The following is a 16,493-nucleotide window of genomic DNA, read 5'->3' on the forward strand; positions in this document are numbered from 1 at the left end:
CTTGGATAGGGATGTTAATAACGGACTGATGAAAGTCAGACAGCTGACTTTTAAACAGTAAGACAAAGCGTTTAGGACAGTCCTCTAAGGGCTCTATTCCGGTACACGTAAACCAACCCGAAAAAGCAGTGTGTGGCGCTGGGAAGTATGGAAGGCACCTGCCACCCCCTGCCACCTTATGAATTATGGGCCAGGTACCATCACCTGGAATTCTTTTTTTTTCTTTTTTATTTTTATTTTTTTTGTGAGACAGAGTCTCACTCTGTCGCCCAGGCTGGAGTGCAGTGGCGCGATCTCGGCTCACTGCAAGCTCCGCCTTCCGGGTTCAGCCATTCTCCTGCCTCAGCCTCCCAAGCAGCTGGGACTACAGGTGTCCACCACCACACCCAGCCAATTTTTTTGTATTTTTAGTAGAGACGGGGTTTCACTGTGTTAGCCGGGATGGTCTCGGTCTCCTGACCTTGTGATCCACCCGCCTAGGTCTCCCAAAGTGCATTACCTGTAATTCTTACAGCAGGACTTGGATATAGGTTTAATCATCTCATTTAGAGACAGAAACCTGTGGGCCAGTGAGGCTGTCTCTTTCATTCTGAAACCTGCTGGTAACTGGTGGCAGAACTCATTATGTGAGTCCAGATCTTTTCCCACTCAAACACTTTCTAATCCACACTGCTCAATTCCTGGAGCAGTAATGAATAAACATAAGAAACAGACCATTTGTTATTCTATGAACTGAGCTGAATATTCAAATCAAGACCAGTCACTAGATTATACTTCAGGACATGTCACCTGAGTTATTTGCCAAACAGCATATAAGAAAAAATAAAATACTTACATGCTGAAACCTCATTATATATTCCCTATTTTTGAAAACCAGCACATATTTTTAATGAACTGTGAAGTGCATGGGTGGGCTCCAACACAGCACTGTCTCATGGAGCCCCTACCGCGATAGGAGGGGCATGGTGCAATCCCAGGTACTCAGGTGTGTGTGTGAAAGGTCAACTGTCCAACGTGGTGAGGAAGATGCGGGGAAAGTTCAGCCGCCAACCTGTGTCAAGCTGAGGTCTTAACCCGGCGGCCTCTGGATGTCTACTTAGTCTCTCCTGGAGATGACAGGTATAATTTCTGAACAGAATTTATTCTCCACCTCCCTTATGCATTTGAATTAACTTTGTGAGAGAATCAGTTAACCAACTCTACAGTAATAGCTTTTACTTCAAGCACAGCAATTAAGAATGTCTGTTTCCTCTCCTCCTACATCTGTTCCGAGAGTGGAGTGAATACATTTGAATTATTTTCTGGATATACAGTAATTGCTGGTAAATGACAAGTCATTGGTCTGCACGGTGGGCCGTGGATTTCAGGTGAGGACTGGCCAGGCTGAACTACTTGAACAGCTGACACAGTTACCAGATGTGCATGGAGAAGGAAAAGGTTGGTTTGACTCACTGAGTCAGAATGTGGTCCAGAAAGCAGCCACCAGCCTGGAGCACCTAGATGGTGAGTCATCAGGACACAGTGGATTGAGGGACCTCAAAATATCCCACACTCTACCTCCAACTCCCACTTCCTTCACCTACCCTGCGGCATTTGTACTTTACTCCTTTGGATTAAAACACTGTGTCTCCTATTTTTCTTAAAATACGGAAACAATCAGGATGAAGGGCTGTTGTATGCCTTAATTATCATAATATCTTAATCATACATCTGGTTCTTTGTATGGCCCTTCACACACTCCGAAATTCACTCAAACAGGGTGTTCCAATCTAATCTCTCAAAACCCTGTGGCGGGGCATGGCGAGGTTATTCCATTTACACCAAGACCAGCTCAGAAAAATGCAGGTAGGGGGGCTTCGTCTGCTTTCCGCTGGCTAATCCAGTCCTCTCGGAGGTGGCCCACCTGTGACCGGTGCTCCTTCAGCTCCCAGCCTAGAGTTCTATGGCAACTCAACCGTGCTTATAATTTTTCACTGAAAGACATCAAGGAGCTGCACAAAAAGACTCGTTTAAAAATTAGCCTTCAAGGCCCACACTTTATTGCTTTTAGTTGTCTTAAAACCTAGTATCTGCAACAAAACTAACTCCTGACCCATTTGGGGGACACAGCCCCACTCTTCGGTCATTTTCTGTTTTCCCTTCCTCCTCCAGGAACGGGCAGGGATTCCTCTCGCACTGCCCAGCAGGGAGTTGTCTGCATCACCTCAGCTATCCTGAGTCAGTGCCTGGTGTCATGTCCAGCCTGGAAAGCTGGAAGAAAGCAAGCCCTGGTGGCACCTTCCTCCAGTGCCCCTGCCCAGGTTGGGTGTGTGGGCAGCCACAGCAGCGGAGGAGGCTGGGGTCTCCTGCCATGCTGCAGCCATAACACACCTCACCTCCTCACCATGCAACCAGCTTCAGCACATACTGAATATTCTTATGCCATATTTAGCAGAAGTTTCAACTGAACAGGGAAAATGCATTTTAGAAAAGCCTGGAACAGAAGTTCAGATATGCAAACACCCAAAGAAGCCCTCTAGTCATTGATACAGCCAAGAGAAGATGATTCAGATGTTTTGCTGGATTCGGCGAACCCATCGGTCAGCATCGCCCAGAACTCCACAAAGTGTCTATCCACCTTTAAAAGCCAATATGTAACCTTTTATTTTTCCCGGCACGACCATATTTGGCACAGATTGATTGCCCACATACTGGGGATGGAATCTGTATTCTCCAATCATCTGTTTTCAGGAGAGTGGTTCAACTTTCTTGAAACCCCAAAGGAAGTGAAATTCACTTAGGTCATTTCTCTTCCTTTTCGCGATTTTCTTATTAAAAGGTTTATCCTCCACCAGCCTTTCCCAGCTCATGTGACAAGATCTGTTCCGAGATAAATGATACCCTACATCACCCTGAACCAGCTAAGGACAGGACTGAAGCATTACTTAAAGCGATGGATAAAGAAGGGGAACTAAAACAGATACATCCATAGTTTAGAAGTTAGTTGAGAAGAAATAACGTCTAGGAGAGTAGTCATTATTTTTAAAACATAATGATCAGAATTCAGATTATGAAAACTAATTAGAGGATTCCATGCAGATTTCTTACTTCCATGCAACATGAACGAACGAGTCTATTAAATCCCATCTATTTGTTGTTAAAAATAACAGTGATGCACAATTGTTTCCTGATGACGGATCGCTGTGCAGGAGCTGGACCACGTACGCTGGGAGATGCCAACATACATGGATGCCTCCATAGATAGGAATTGGAAACGGCACCCTAGAGGGAAAAGAAGACCAGTCCTCAGCTGTACACTGTGGAAAGTACACAACACTGTTGTAGAAACTGTTCACGGTCACACCATACCACATTAGCCTCAAGACAGTCCTTCAAAATGTATTATCCTCATTTCAAAGATGAAAACACTGATGCTAGGAGAAACTCAGCACCGCAGTGGGGAGGCGGGGAAGGGACACGAAATGAGGGAGGGCTTCCTGTAGGGGGCGACAACGAGGCTCGAAGACAAGCATGGTATGAGCTCAGCACAGACGGGGGCGGGGGCAGGGGCGGGGAGAGGGGGTAACGGGCCAGGACGGCAGCAAAATCAAGGGTCCAGAAGGAGAAAACAGGAGGTCTAGTGTCCCTGAAGTACTGGGCACGTGATTCACAGAGTCAGGAAACGGTAGTGAAGAAGCAGAAAAGAAACAGATAATAGTTTGAGGCTTCAGGCTTGTCTCTTTATGTCTTTTTAAAATTATTTTCCTTTTAGAGACAGGTTCTTGCACCATCTCCCAGGCTGGAGTGCAGTGGTGCAGTCATCGCTCACTGCAGCCTTGAACTCCTGGACTCAAGCCATGCTCCTGCCTCAGCCTCCCAAGTAGCTGGGACCACAGGCGTGTACCACCACACCTGGCTAATTTTTTTTTTCTTTTTCTTTCTTTCTTTTTTTTTTTTTTTTTTTTTTTTTTTGTAGAGACAAGGTCTCTATGTTGATCAGGCTGGTCTCGAACTCCTGGGCTCAAGTAATCTTCCTGCCTCAGCCTTCCATCTTTATGTCATTTTAAGGGGCTTGGTCTTTTATCTGAGAAGCAAAGTGCAACTTTCAAGAGTTTCAAATTAAAGAGGTTAATTTAGACGAAAGTGGGAGTCTACTTTCTACCATCTACTCCTAAGTGCTATCTGGAGACTTCCCCTCTCTCGTCTCTCGCCATCAGAAGAACGCAAATATGGAGAGCCTCTCGGGGGCTCCCAAGGTGTGCCAGGGACGGGGATGTAAAGGAGGTGAGCGATGAGCTGGCCTCTCCCACAAACTAACAGTGAATCCATGTACAGCACATTATGTACATATGAGTTCACGGCACCTTGATGAGGGATGAGAAGGCCTGATGGTTACAGCAAATGAAATTGGCTAGATTGGGAAGAAAAGAAAGTCATGAGAAAAGAAAAGGGATTCAGATGTTTATAGGAAGTTCTCTTTTAAAGCAGAGCCCTTCTGAGCCATGAAAGAAAATGGTTTCTAATTCAGCATCTTTTACGAGAAGAGCTGTTCTCGGGCAGTGACTCTGTTTTCTGATTGAATATCATCAAGTTGCTGGGTTCTGCCAATCAGTTGTGATTTAGCATTTAAATGAGACAGGAAGACAAGTCGTAATTTGTCCCAGTGATCATGGGTGCTTTCATCAGCCCCCTCTGCTGCCCCAAGGACCGGACAGTGTTCACTGTGGAACGTTAAAGTCACGAAACCAAAGAGGAGCATCCTGCCTCCTGACTTTATGTTTAGTTGTTTGTTAAAAATCTTTTCACTCACAAAGCACAGAGCATGTTCTCACCTGTGATGATGACTTATGAGGACTAAATGACAAGATGCTTTAGGGGAGTTGCCTTCTTTGAAATGAACACTTGCTCTTGGTGTATACATACGCTGTTTTATTTGGGAAATTCACAATTCCTTGTGTACACAATGGAAAAATAAAATCTCTAGGACTGTGAATTTCGCTTGCCTGTTGCACATGGCAGCACCTTGGTATATCTTCTTGCAAGCGCTGCATTGCCGGGGTGCAGGGAATATTTTTGAATAGGCTTGCCTTGAGTTTTCTACAAATAATGCAATGGTCAAATCATCTTGCTGTAGAGCCAGAGAGATCTGGGTTTGAAGACAGTGGGTTGGAGCTCTACCTCAGGGGACCCACGGGGTGTCCAGTGATACCACAAGGAAGATGCTTCCCTGTAGCCTACCACAGGATACATGAACTTCCAACTGGACTTAGCTTATCCAGAGAGGCAAGGAACCAGTCTTGTGTATCTTTGCTCTCTGACTGAGCAGCATCTGACAATCAAGGAGGAAACTGGTAACATATTCTAAAGCATCTCTTTCCATATAAATGCAGAATTGCCACACACTTTTCACACTGGAAAGATTTTCTATCTCATTAGGATGCAAACACCATGATGACAATTGAATTTGTGAACTTGTGCAATGGGAATTTAGATATATCACTCTGACGAAATATTTTAAAGCTGGAAGGAAAGTTAAGAGTCATTTTAGTCCCTCTCCTTCATTGCATGGGAGAGGCGACTGAGGCATGAAGGATGACATTTCTCCAACACTGCACTAGACACGCATCTTCACAGTCTCCCACACTACACACATGGATTTTGAAATTCTATGGCTATTGGAACCAGCATAGTTCTAGATCCTGCTACAGACATGCTGGAGTCCTGGGCTTGGAAAAATGGAGGGACAGTGTGCCTGGGCAGTGTGAGCACTAGCAAGCTGTCAGGCAGTGGAGCCTCCCGGAAGAGAAACAGCAAGCCACGGTCAGGCACATCCCACCGATGGTGTGTCTGCTGCAATCCCCCCTTCCCCTTCCCCTTACGGTCACCACAAGGCCTGTGAGTGCCTGTACCAGCAATTGTATGTGCCACTTCCCTCCTGGCCAAATATACCACTGCTCTCTTGGGTCAGAATCTACTTTTTGATCTATCAATTGTCAATCTATTCAAATAATCCATAGAAAACTAGACAGAAAATAGGCAAGGATATAGAACTGAACAACACATTCAGACAACAGGATCCAGTCCATCCACTGATGGCAGGATACATACTCTTTTCAAGGCCATGGAGCATTTGCCAAGATAGACCATATCCTGGATGGCAAATCAAACATTAACACATTTAAAAGAATTAAACTCATATAGAGTATATTCTCTGATCATAGTGGAATCAGGCTAGAAATCCATAACATACAATAGGAATATGTCCAAGTACTTGGAAACTAAAAACACACTTCTCTTTTTTTGTACAGAAATGTTCACAGCACTTTTATTCACAAAAGTCAAAATTTGGAAACAATTCCATTTCAAAACCTAAAACACAATGATCGATCTCCCTCTTCAAGAGTAAAATTTGGGAATGTTTTTCAGTTGAAAAATCACGTCCTTATTGGGATGAAAGTTCTCTATGAGACCAAGCTTGGTTTTTTTTGTTTTTTTTTTTTAAACTTTTATTTTAACTTCAGGGGTACATGTGCAGATTTCTTATATAGATAAACTCATGTCATGGAGGTTTGTTGTACACATTATTTTATCACTCAGGTAATTAGCCAAGTACCCATTAGTTATATTTCCTGATCCTTTCCCTCCTCCAATCCTCCACCCTCAAATAGGCCCCAGTGTCTGCTGTTCCCCTACGAAACAGGCTTCTAAATAATTCATGAGTTAAAGCAAAAAATTTCAAGGGAAATTTAAAAACACATTGAACTGAATGAAAATGAAAATATGACATAACAAAATTCATGGGATGAAGTTAAAGAATTACAGAAAGGAAAAGTTCCTTACATAAGAAAATAATAGTCTCAAATCAAAGACTCTAAGTTCTACTTCAAAAAGAAGAAAACCAAAATAAGCCCAAAGCAAGAAAAATAAAGGAAATAATAAGTATAAAAGCAAAACTGATGTCATTGGGAACAAAAATAACAGAAAAAGTACCACACAAAAAGTTGGTTCTTTAAAAAGGTCAATAAAATAAACCTCTAGCAAGACTGACAAAAAAAGGAAGATGACACCAGTCACCAGTATCAGAAATGAAGCAGGGATATTATTATAGGTCCTACAGACATCACAAAAGATGATGAGGGAATATCATGAACAATGCTACACACATAAATTTGACAACTTAAAAGAAATGGATCAATTTCTTGAAAAAATCACCACAACTTTAATATGAAAGTGATCATTTGAATAGACTTATTAAGGAAATGAAAAAAACTCCCAGAAAAGAAATCTCCTGGCCCAGAGGGTATCACTGGAGAATTTTATCAAACATTTAAAGAATCAACACAAACCCTTATATAATCTCTTCTAGAAAACCGAAGATGAGGGAGTACTTCCCAACCCATTGTATAAAGCTCCTATTACCCAAGACAGAAAAAATAGTCCCTTAAACATGGAAATGCAAAAATCCTTAACAAAATATTAGCAAATAGAATTCAGCAATATACAAAAGGAGGTTTTTAAAAGAGGTTTTTTGTTTTTTTTTTTTGAGACGGAGTCTTGCTCTGTTGCCCAGGCTGGAGTGCAGTGGCCGGATCTCAGTTCACTGCAAGCTCCACCTCCCGGATTTACGCCATTCTCCTGCCTCAGCCACCTGAGTAGCTGGGACTACAGGCGCCGCCACCTTGCCCGGCTAGTTCTTTGTATTTTTAGTAGAGACGGGGTTTCGCTGTGTTAGCCAGGATGGTCTCGATCTCCTGACGTTGTGATCCGCCCGTCTCGGCCTCCCAAAGTGCTGGGATTACAGGCTTGAGCCACCGCGCCCGGCCTTAAAAGAGTATTATTAAACACCATGACTAAGTGGGATTTACTCCAGGGATACCATACTGATTCAATATTTGAAAATCAATTAATATAATCCACCGTATTGACAGACTGAAGAAATAATCATATAATCATACCAACTGATGCAGTAAAAGGAAGCCTTTGGTGAAATTCAAGGCCCATTCATGATTTTTTAAGTATCGTGAAACTTTTTTTTAATGTATCAGAAAACTAGGAATAGACAGAACTTTCTCAAGTGGATAAAGAACATGTACAAAATACCACCAGCTAACACCACACTTCATGGGAAAAGACTGAAGGCTTTGCCCCAAGATCTGGAACAAGACAGAGATGTCCATTCACACCACTGCTGTTCAACATAGTGCTGGGAGTTCTAGCCAGGGCAACAGGCAAGAAAAAATAAATAAAAGATACCCAGATTGGAGAGCAAGAATGAACACTCTCCCTATTTGCAGATGACAATGATGGTTTACATAGAAAATGCCAAGGAACCTACCAAAACAAAACCAAAAAAAAGTCCCAAACTTCTATTACTAATAAGTTCAGCAAGTCAGAGAACACATCAACATACCAAAATCAATTGTATTTACTATACTAGACTAACACAGGCAAAATGAAATGTGAAAATACAGTACTATTCACAATCACTCCAAAAAATAATACTTTGTCATAAATCTAACAAAATACATTCAGGACATATCTCTTGAAAACTAGAAACCACTGATATAATGATGTAAGAACATAAAGAAGGTTTAAATAATGAAAAGACCTATCATATGCACGGATTGGAAGATGCAACATAGTGGAGACGCCAGTTCTTTCCAGATTGATACCTACACTTAACAAACTCCTACCAAATCCCAGCAGGATTTTTCTGTAGTTACAGAAAAAATTATTCTAAAATTTATATCGAAAAGCATATGAACTATAAGAAGTTAAGATGAGTTAATGTTGAAAAGGAAGAATGAAGAGGTTGAATTACTTGATAAAATTTGAAGACATAATACAGCTATGGTAATAAAAAATGTGGGTATAGACAAAGTGACAGACACACAGATAAAACAGAACGAAACAAAGAACCAGGAATAACCCACACCAGTCAAGTCAGCTGATTTTTGACAACTTCATAAAAGCAATTCAGTCAAGGAAGGATAGTCTCTCCAACAAATGGTGCTGGAGTAATTGGGCATCCATGGAGGGTGGGGGAAAATAAATTAGATCTAAATCTTACATTTTGATTTTATATAAAAATCAAAACAGTTAACAAATTAAACTGTAAGGGATGAAATTATAAAACTTTCAGAAGAACACAAAGGAGAAAATCTTCAAGAGCTAGGGCTTCATACAGAATTCTTAGACAATACTCTAACAGCATGCTCCATAAAAGAAAAATCAATAAAATTGGATTTTGTCAATATTAAAAACTTTTCCTCTGTGAAAGACGCTATTAAAAGGATTAAAAGCAAGCTATGGATCTGACATAAAGGATCATACCTAGGATATATAGAGAACTCTCAATCTCAGCAGTAAAAAAATAAAATAAGACCAAATAATCCAATTTTTAAAAGGGCAAATAAGATGAAGAGACAATTCAATGAGAAGGATATACTGATGGCAAAAACATAAATAAAAGAGGAGTTCAGTATCACTAACAATTAGGGAAATGCAAATTAAGACAACAATGAGATATCAACCTATTAAATATACACCTATTAGAACAGCTAACATAAAAAACAGTTGAAATACTAGTTGCTGGTGAGAAACTGGATCTCTCAGATATTGCTGGTGGAAACGAAAAATAGTGTATAAGACGGTGCCTTAAGCAATTAAACATACTCTGCCATACAACCCAGCAATCATACTCCTGGGCAGTTATCCCAGAAAATACAATCTTATGCTCACGTAGAAACCTGCATACAAATGTGCTCAGTCATTTTATTTGCAATAGACAAAAACAGGAAACAATCAAAATGTTCCCCAATAGATGAATGGCTAAAGACGCTGTGATACACTCATACCACGAACAAATATTCCGCAGTAAAAAAGAACAAACTACTGACAGGTGTAACAACTTGAATGAATCTCAAAATCATTTTGCTGGAAAAAAAAAAAAAAAAAAAAAAAGCCAGTCTCAAAAGGCCAATGATTCCATATATGTAACATTCTCAAAGTGGCAAAAAGTAAATAAATAAAAAGTAAATAAAGAACAAATTGAACAAATTTGAGGCTGACAATGGTTAGAAATTGGGGGGAAGGAAGCAGATGTGACAGTAAAGGGATAGCAAGGGGAATACAAGATCCACTTTTGCTTGATGAGGGTTCTGTATCTTGATTTCAAGGATCGTCACATAAGCCTACATGGGGTAAAATGACACAGAGCCATGCTCCTGCATGGCACCAACGTCAGTTTCCTGGTTTGGTATCCCACTAAGTTATCTATTGTGTGACAAGTACAGCAGACCTTTCTGTACTGTCTTTGCCATCCTCTTGGAATTTACAATTACTCAAAAGTTAAAACTTTAAAACCTATCACTACAGAATATTTTTCTATCAGAAGAACAAGAAACAACACTCACTTCCAATATCCGGCCTCAGCTTTTTATCATATTCTCTTAGCAGCTTGTTGAGAATAAGAGTCACATCAGTGTCTTGGGATTTTGGAGCCAAGACCCACTTTTGGTTTGATGACGAATCTTCATATTCATCCTCTTCCACCTTTCTGGACCTGGAGTTATAGCACAAAAATGCGACAAGTAAGTGGCAGCAATGGCTCTAGGAAGAGCCTAAGTTTGTCCTATCCAAGTACCATGAAAGGGGTAGAAAGTCCCCAGTACCCACAGCCCAACCACACGCATGAAACCCCGAAAAATTTTTTTAAAAAAGAAAGAAACACAAAATAGGAATGATTCCATAGGAAGAATGCTACTGCTATTAACAAGGTATGTTTTTATTAAATGTCACAAGACCATCCCCCATCCCAGTTAAACTACAGACAACGTGGCAGGTAAACAATACCAGAGGGCTAACCAGCAGGCAATACGACCCTTGAATCCACCCTGAGAGACTGTGAAGGCCAAGGCACAAACCTAGAGGTTTTCCATACGATGATTGTATCACGTTGTTTCCACCCCTGACCACCAAGACCTCATTTTAGTTGAAGGTGAGATTAGCTTTTGCAGACTGGACTCATTCAAAATAGTTGAGTCTGACTCTGTGCTTCTCTTGGAGGCAGGAATCTGGGGGTCTAGACACTTGGACATTGTGAGGGGGTCTGCTTTGCCGGCACTCAGGTTGGAAGCAAGGACAGAAATGTCTGCTGGTGACTAGTGAAGACTCTCTGGCAATCTTACACGCCTCGGTCAACACAAACTGATTCATCTTCTGCACAGCAGGCTAACATAGACATGAAAAACTAAGCTTTCGAATACATCTTCAACATTCTGACTTCTTAGTAAATGAGTCTCAGTGAACGCCTGGGCATCTCTGAGCTTGTTTTGTGCAGAGAGGAGCTGGACAGCCTCCTCTCCCGGGTGACACGCACTGACAGGAGTGCCTGAATGGAGAGGCCTCAGGTTGACCAGCTAGTTTTACTTTTTAATTTTTTTTATTTTTATTTTTTATTTTTTTGGTTCTGCAGTTTTCGGTTTTTTTGTTTGTTTGTTTGTTTGTTTTGTTCTTTTTTTTTTTGAGATGGAGTCTCGCTCTATCGCCCAGGCTGGAGTGCAGTGGCACAATGTCGGCTCACTGCAAACTCCGCCTCCCGGGTTCACGCCATTCTCCTGGCTCAATTTTTTGTATTTTTAGTAGAGACGGGGTTTCACCGTGTTAGCCAGGATGGTCTCAATCTCCTGACCTTGTGATCCGCCCGCCTTGGCCTCCCAAAGTGCTGGGATTACAGGCATGAGCCACTGTGCCCAGCTCAGTTTTCGGTTTAAAAAAAAAAAAAAAATTGGTTTATAATTGACACACACTTGTACTTGACAAGCTGGTTTTCTCAGTGAGTGAGGCCATCTCAACACTATAGTCACATGGGCTTAGAGAGCGGACAGTCTCTTTCTGCCTTAAAGCAGCACTTCCAGGCAGACTACCATTGGCCCTAGCGAGAAAGCATGTGAAGTAAACCAACCTTTTCCTTTCTAGTTTGTCAGTGTGCATGCTTTAGTAACTTTCTCTTCACAGAAGAGAATAATAAAAAGAATTGAAAACTGCACGGAGGCAGATTTGTCCTGACTGGATACGAACTCTTTTCTGTTTAGCTTCCCACATGGGAGCCAGAATGTCAGTGTCATGTCAGGACACTTGTGCTCTGGGATGTAAGTTTCTTGAACTTAATTTTGAGAATTGTCTAAATTATCTATAATTAACAAGATGTTAATTAAAAAAATAAACTTTCACGTTCATTTTTGCTACTGAATTTAGGTCTTCATATATACACATATGCATACTTATGTAATATATACATGAGTCTTTTAAAGTGTGTTAACTAGCCATAATGTAGACTAGAGTGTTGGCCAGATAGTCTAAACCTGGATGAACATGTACATAAACGAGAGATCTTGACAATGAGTATACGGCGTATGTCTCAAAGAATGACTTCCCCACTTACGTTTTTCCTAGGCTGATCTTAAACTGTAATTCTATTTCCTGAGTACCTATTGGCTAGGAGGTTAAATTAAATCATCCACAGAAACTATAAATTGCTGTTGATTTTTATGCACATTTGATATTCATGATCGATAGGAACTTTTAAATGTGGGGCACATATTCAGTAAGGAATATGTTGCATTTCATTATTTATAAAAGTGAACATTTACAAGTAATACTACAGAATTTTAAATGTTACTCAAAAATATTTCATGTCATCTGGCCGGGCATGGTGGTTCACGCCTCTAATCCCAACACTTTGGGAAGCTGAGGTGGGTGGGTCATCTGAGGTCAGGAGTTCGAGACCAGCCTGGCCAACAGCGTGCAACCCTGTCTCTACTAAAAATACAAAAAAAGTAGCTGGGCATGGTGGCACATGCCTGTAGTCCTGGCCATTCGGGAGGCTGAGGCAGGAGAATTGCTTGAACCCAGGAGGCAGAGGTTGCAGTGAGCTGAGATAGTGCCACTGCACTCCAACCTGGGCAACAGAGCAAGACTCCATCTCAAACAATAATAATAATAATAATAATAATAAATTTTAAATTTAAAATATTTTGTGTCATCAGGAGTATTATCAGAAATGTTAATCTTATCATCTTGCAAAATTTTTTTAAAACTTAAAGAGCAGGTTGAAGCATTTAGATAGCTGGGAATCAAGCACTGCCCACAGGATAGGGCAAATCACTACAGAGCAAGGGCATCTGCAGCAGTGAGGAGAGGCTAGTAGCTCATCTCAGCAGAATCTGGCACAACATGCTCAGGACACTTGGCGATTCAGCCCAGGTGCCTTCCTCCCTCTCTCTGCTGTCTCTGTCTCTTCCCCTCTCTCTTCTTCCCCTCCCCTCCGCCTCCCCTCTCCTACCCCCACCACTACAGAGCCAGACCACAGACTCCACAGTCTGTTATTGTCTATGGCCCTGATAGTCACATACACACAAACCGAGCACAGTAACCAGCTTTTCATCATTCTCTGTATACGCAGCCTTCGTTTTTGAAAACTACTTCCAGTTACTTACAGGTATTCTAATAAGCCTAATTCTCCCTCTAGTGGTGATGAGAGGGTTTTCCTGAAATTGCAAGAGCTTCCTCCTTAGAGGCCAGTACAGGTGGCAGTGAGGGGGACCAAGAAAAAGAAAGCAGAAACGTTCTCTTCCACCCCTTCAGGAGGCATATCAGGGCCCCAGCTGTGTAACCTGGTTGGGTAGGCAGTGGGAAGAGTGAGGCCGAGATGCTCTAGGTCCCTGGGCTGTGAGCACCCTTCTCCCTCAAATCCTGAAAATGAAATAGAAGCCTCGCATTGCTAGTGCCAGACCACCAGGCCCACAGGAAAATCCTTGCTTTCATGAAAACGAAATCTCATCTCAGAGGACCCATTAGAATGTGGATAATACAGAAATATTTTCTTTCCCTAAATTCTAAGTGAATTATATATAGTCTTTATGAGCACTGTTACTTGCATTGTTGGATCCTAAACACCATTACTGCAATTAGCTTTTTCTTAAAAATAAATCAGTGATGTATTGTCATTGTCAAAAAACAACTCAACCCTCAGATCTTATCTTCATGTCTTACACCTTTGCTTAAAGCAGAAGGACCGAGAAAAAGTCTGAAGTATTTTTAAACATTAAAAGGAGTTCCTAAACCTCAGAAAGCAGTTAAGGCATCACCAAGGTCTGAGTGGGAATCGGTGTGTTTTATGAAGCCCATGGGTGTCAAAATGGGGAGGCCCCCTCCTGGGGAGCTGCTGAGCCATCACCACAAAGCACAGACATCAGACCCTCATCCAAGGAACTTCCACAGCAGGAAGGAACTCAGAGTGCAAATGAGAATCCCCTCCGAATTCAAAACAGTTTTGAAAGATGACACTGCACATCAGATTGCTTCACATGTCTGTACAACCCATTCAGAGAACAAAGACACTCTCAAAGAAGAGGCATATAGCAATAAAGTTAGTATAAAATTTGGATTTTTTAACTGATCTGCAAGCTCTATTATGAAAGCTGGGAAACCAACCCAAATACAGAACAAATGAAAATCATTATGTCTGTCTTCGCAGAATGGAAGGATGAAGAATCCCAAGAGATTCTGCGTATATTTGGGAATCCCCAGTAACCGGACTGTTTTAAGGCAGAGGCTAAGGTATTTTCCTAAGCACATGCAGTAGTGAGGACGATAGTCTGTGTTTCTTTTAGAATGTTAAGAATCCAGAGATCTAAACAGTTGATTACTGAACCCGAAGGGCTGGTCACTCGTTTGAGTTGGTGGCAATAGAAAGGTGGCAGAGATGTGACTGCTGGCCTCAACGCTATGTCTGGTGCTGTCTACCTCCCTCTCTGTCTCTAAACAGAGACACAACCAGGAATAAGCAACCTCAGAAAGCATATTTCCATCTCTTTCACCAGCTGCCTCTTTAGATAGAAAGAAACTTCAGCTGAAAGGCCCAAGGAGTGCTCTGTCTCTTTGAAAGAGTTGCCGGTGAGTCACCGGTGGAGTCGGCTTCCACACTCAACTCAGCAAAGAGGAGCAGTGGTAAGGGGGAGGGCCAGGGCTTCCTCCCTCAGGGTAAGCTCCTCTGCCCAGTTCAGGAGTGAGAACTGGGGGCCCCTTGATGTTTAGCAGGATTTATTCATGTGTCTTCCTAGCTCCTTGAGAGTTCACAAATATGAATGAAAAGGCCTGATGGTGGCCAGGCTTGTGCGCGCAAGGACGCCCTCTGATTCTGTGGCTCCCAGAGCCAGGAAATGGAGAAGCGTCAAAACAAGAGGGTTTAGGGGCTAGGGGCACGCTGAGCTTCCTAGGGTGGGGAAAGGGGAAAGCCAGACACTGCTCCGATTTTTAAATCACAGGGCAATCGGCAAGTTCTAGCCAGAGATCCAGCCAGAGAGACAGAATTAAAGAAACTAAACCCAGAATCTCCAGTTGTGTTTACAGCAACAGGGTTTAACCCTTTGGGTCCCACTGTCTTCGTATCCTCATGCGCCCTCTTAGTCTCCTCTGGAGTGATTCTAAGCTCCCATTAGCTGGCTGGTGTGCTGGGAGGAAGGTTGCGGAATTTATGGTGAGATAATGTCTTACATTACCAGGCAGAAGCCTTATTATCCATTTCAACATGCGTGCTTTATGGGGGTGGGATTGCGTGTGTTCCTGTGTGTGAAAGTGGCTGATCTGGAAGGTAGGTAGGTGTGCGTGTGTGTGTGTGTTTGCAGGACCTGGCAGGGGAGTCCTCTCAGACAAGCAGGGCTTTCTGCTGCCCACCTGGTCCCAATCCCCCCGCACCTGCCTCCAATGCATTAGCTCTTTCCAGCCCGGTCTAAACTGGGCAGTTAGAACCACGGTTCCCGGGTTCTTGGAAATTTCAGAGTGATGGAAATGACAGAGAATGTCAGCCAAAGTGTGTGTGTGTGAGAGCTCCTGAAACAGCTGAGGTGGGAATTAGGGGTCGGTAAGGAGCCAGAAATGGCCCCTGCCCCATGATCCTGGTTTTCAAAACCCCTTAAAATCACCAGATCCTAAAAGCCTCAGGAGACGAGCCATTAATCTGAGTCCCCACACTCCCGGCTGCAGAGGAGAAAGCAGTCTAAGGGAGCTGGGACAGGTGAGGTTTGGGCCGCCTTCCCCGTCCCCTCCCGGCCCGCCGTGCCGCAGCCCAGCCGACGGCTGGCGCGCCAGGGACTCCGACAGACAGCGCCCCCCGCCGCCCTGTCGCCCAGCTCGGGGCCTCCGGGGATGCGGCCCCCGCGCCACTTACCGCGCGTGCAAGCCCGAGAACAGGCAGAGGAGGAGCAGCAGCTTCGGGGCCATGGTGCCGTGGAGCTCGGGGCCTCGGCCGGGCGCGGCTTCCTGCAGCGCGGACCTCGTCCCCGCCGGCCCTCTCTGCCCCGGCTTCCTCCGAGGCTGCTGGCGGCGGGCGGGACAGGAGCCTACTCCGGCGCTGGCCGCGCCCCCGCGGGGCGCACACGGGACGCACACGGGACGCCGGCCCCCCGCGGCGCGCCGCCCCCGCCCGCACAGTGGCGCCGGTCCGCGCAGCC

The 16,493-nt window shown here is 43.4% G+C and overlaps 1 protein-coding gene across 1 annotated transcript in view; it reads right to left on the minus strand.

The window, feature by feature from the left end:
- The window catches only part of GABRG3 (gamma-aminobutyric acid type A receptor subunit gamma3), a 570,535-nt gene extending 554,042 nt beyond the window's left edge, over positions 1-16,493 (minus strand). Inside the window, exons 1-2 of the mRNA XM_050796150.1 lie at positions 16,211-16,493; positions 10,395-10,543 (exon numbers count right to left, since the gene is read on the minus strand). Of these exons, the coding sequence (XP_050652107.1) occupies positions 10,395-10,543; positions 16,211-16,263 (202 nt within the window). The 5' untranslated portion in view covers positions 16,264-16,493. The remainder of the gene's footprint in view (positions 1-10,394; positions 10,544-16,210) is intronic.

The sequence above is a fragment of the Macaca thibetana genome, chromosome 7 (assembly GCF_024542745.1).
Source record: "Macaca thibetana thibetana isolate TM-01 chromosome 7, ASM2454274v1, whole genome shotgun sequence".
Lineage (NCBI taxonomy): Eukaryota > Metazoa > Chordata > Mammalia > Primates > Cercopithecidae > Macaca > Macaca thibetana.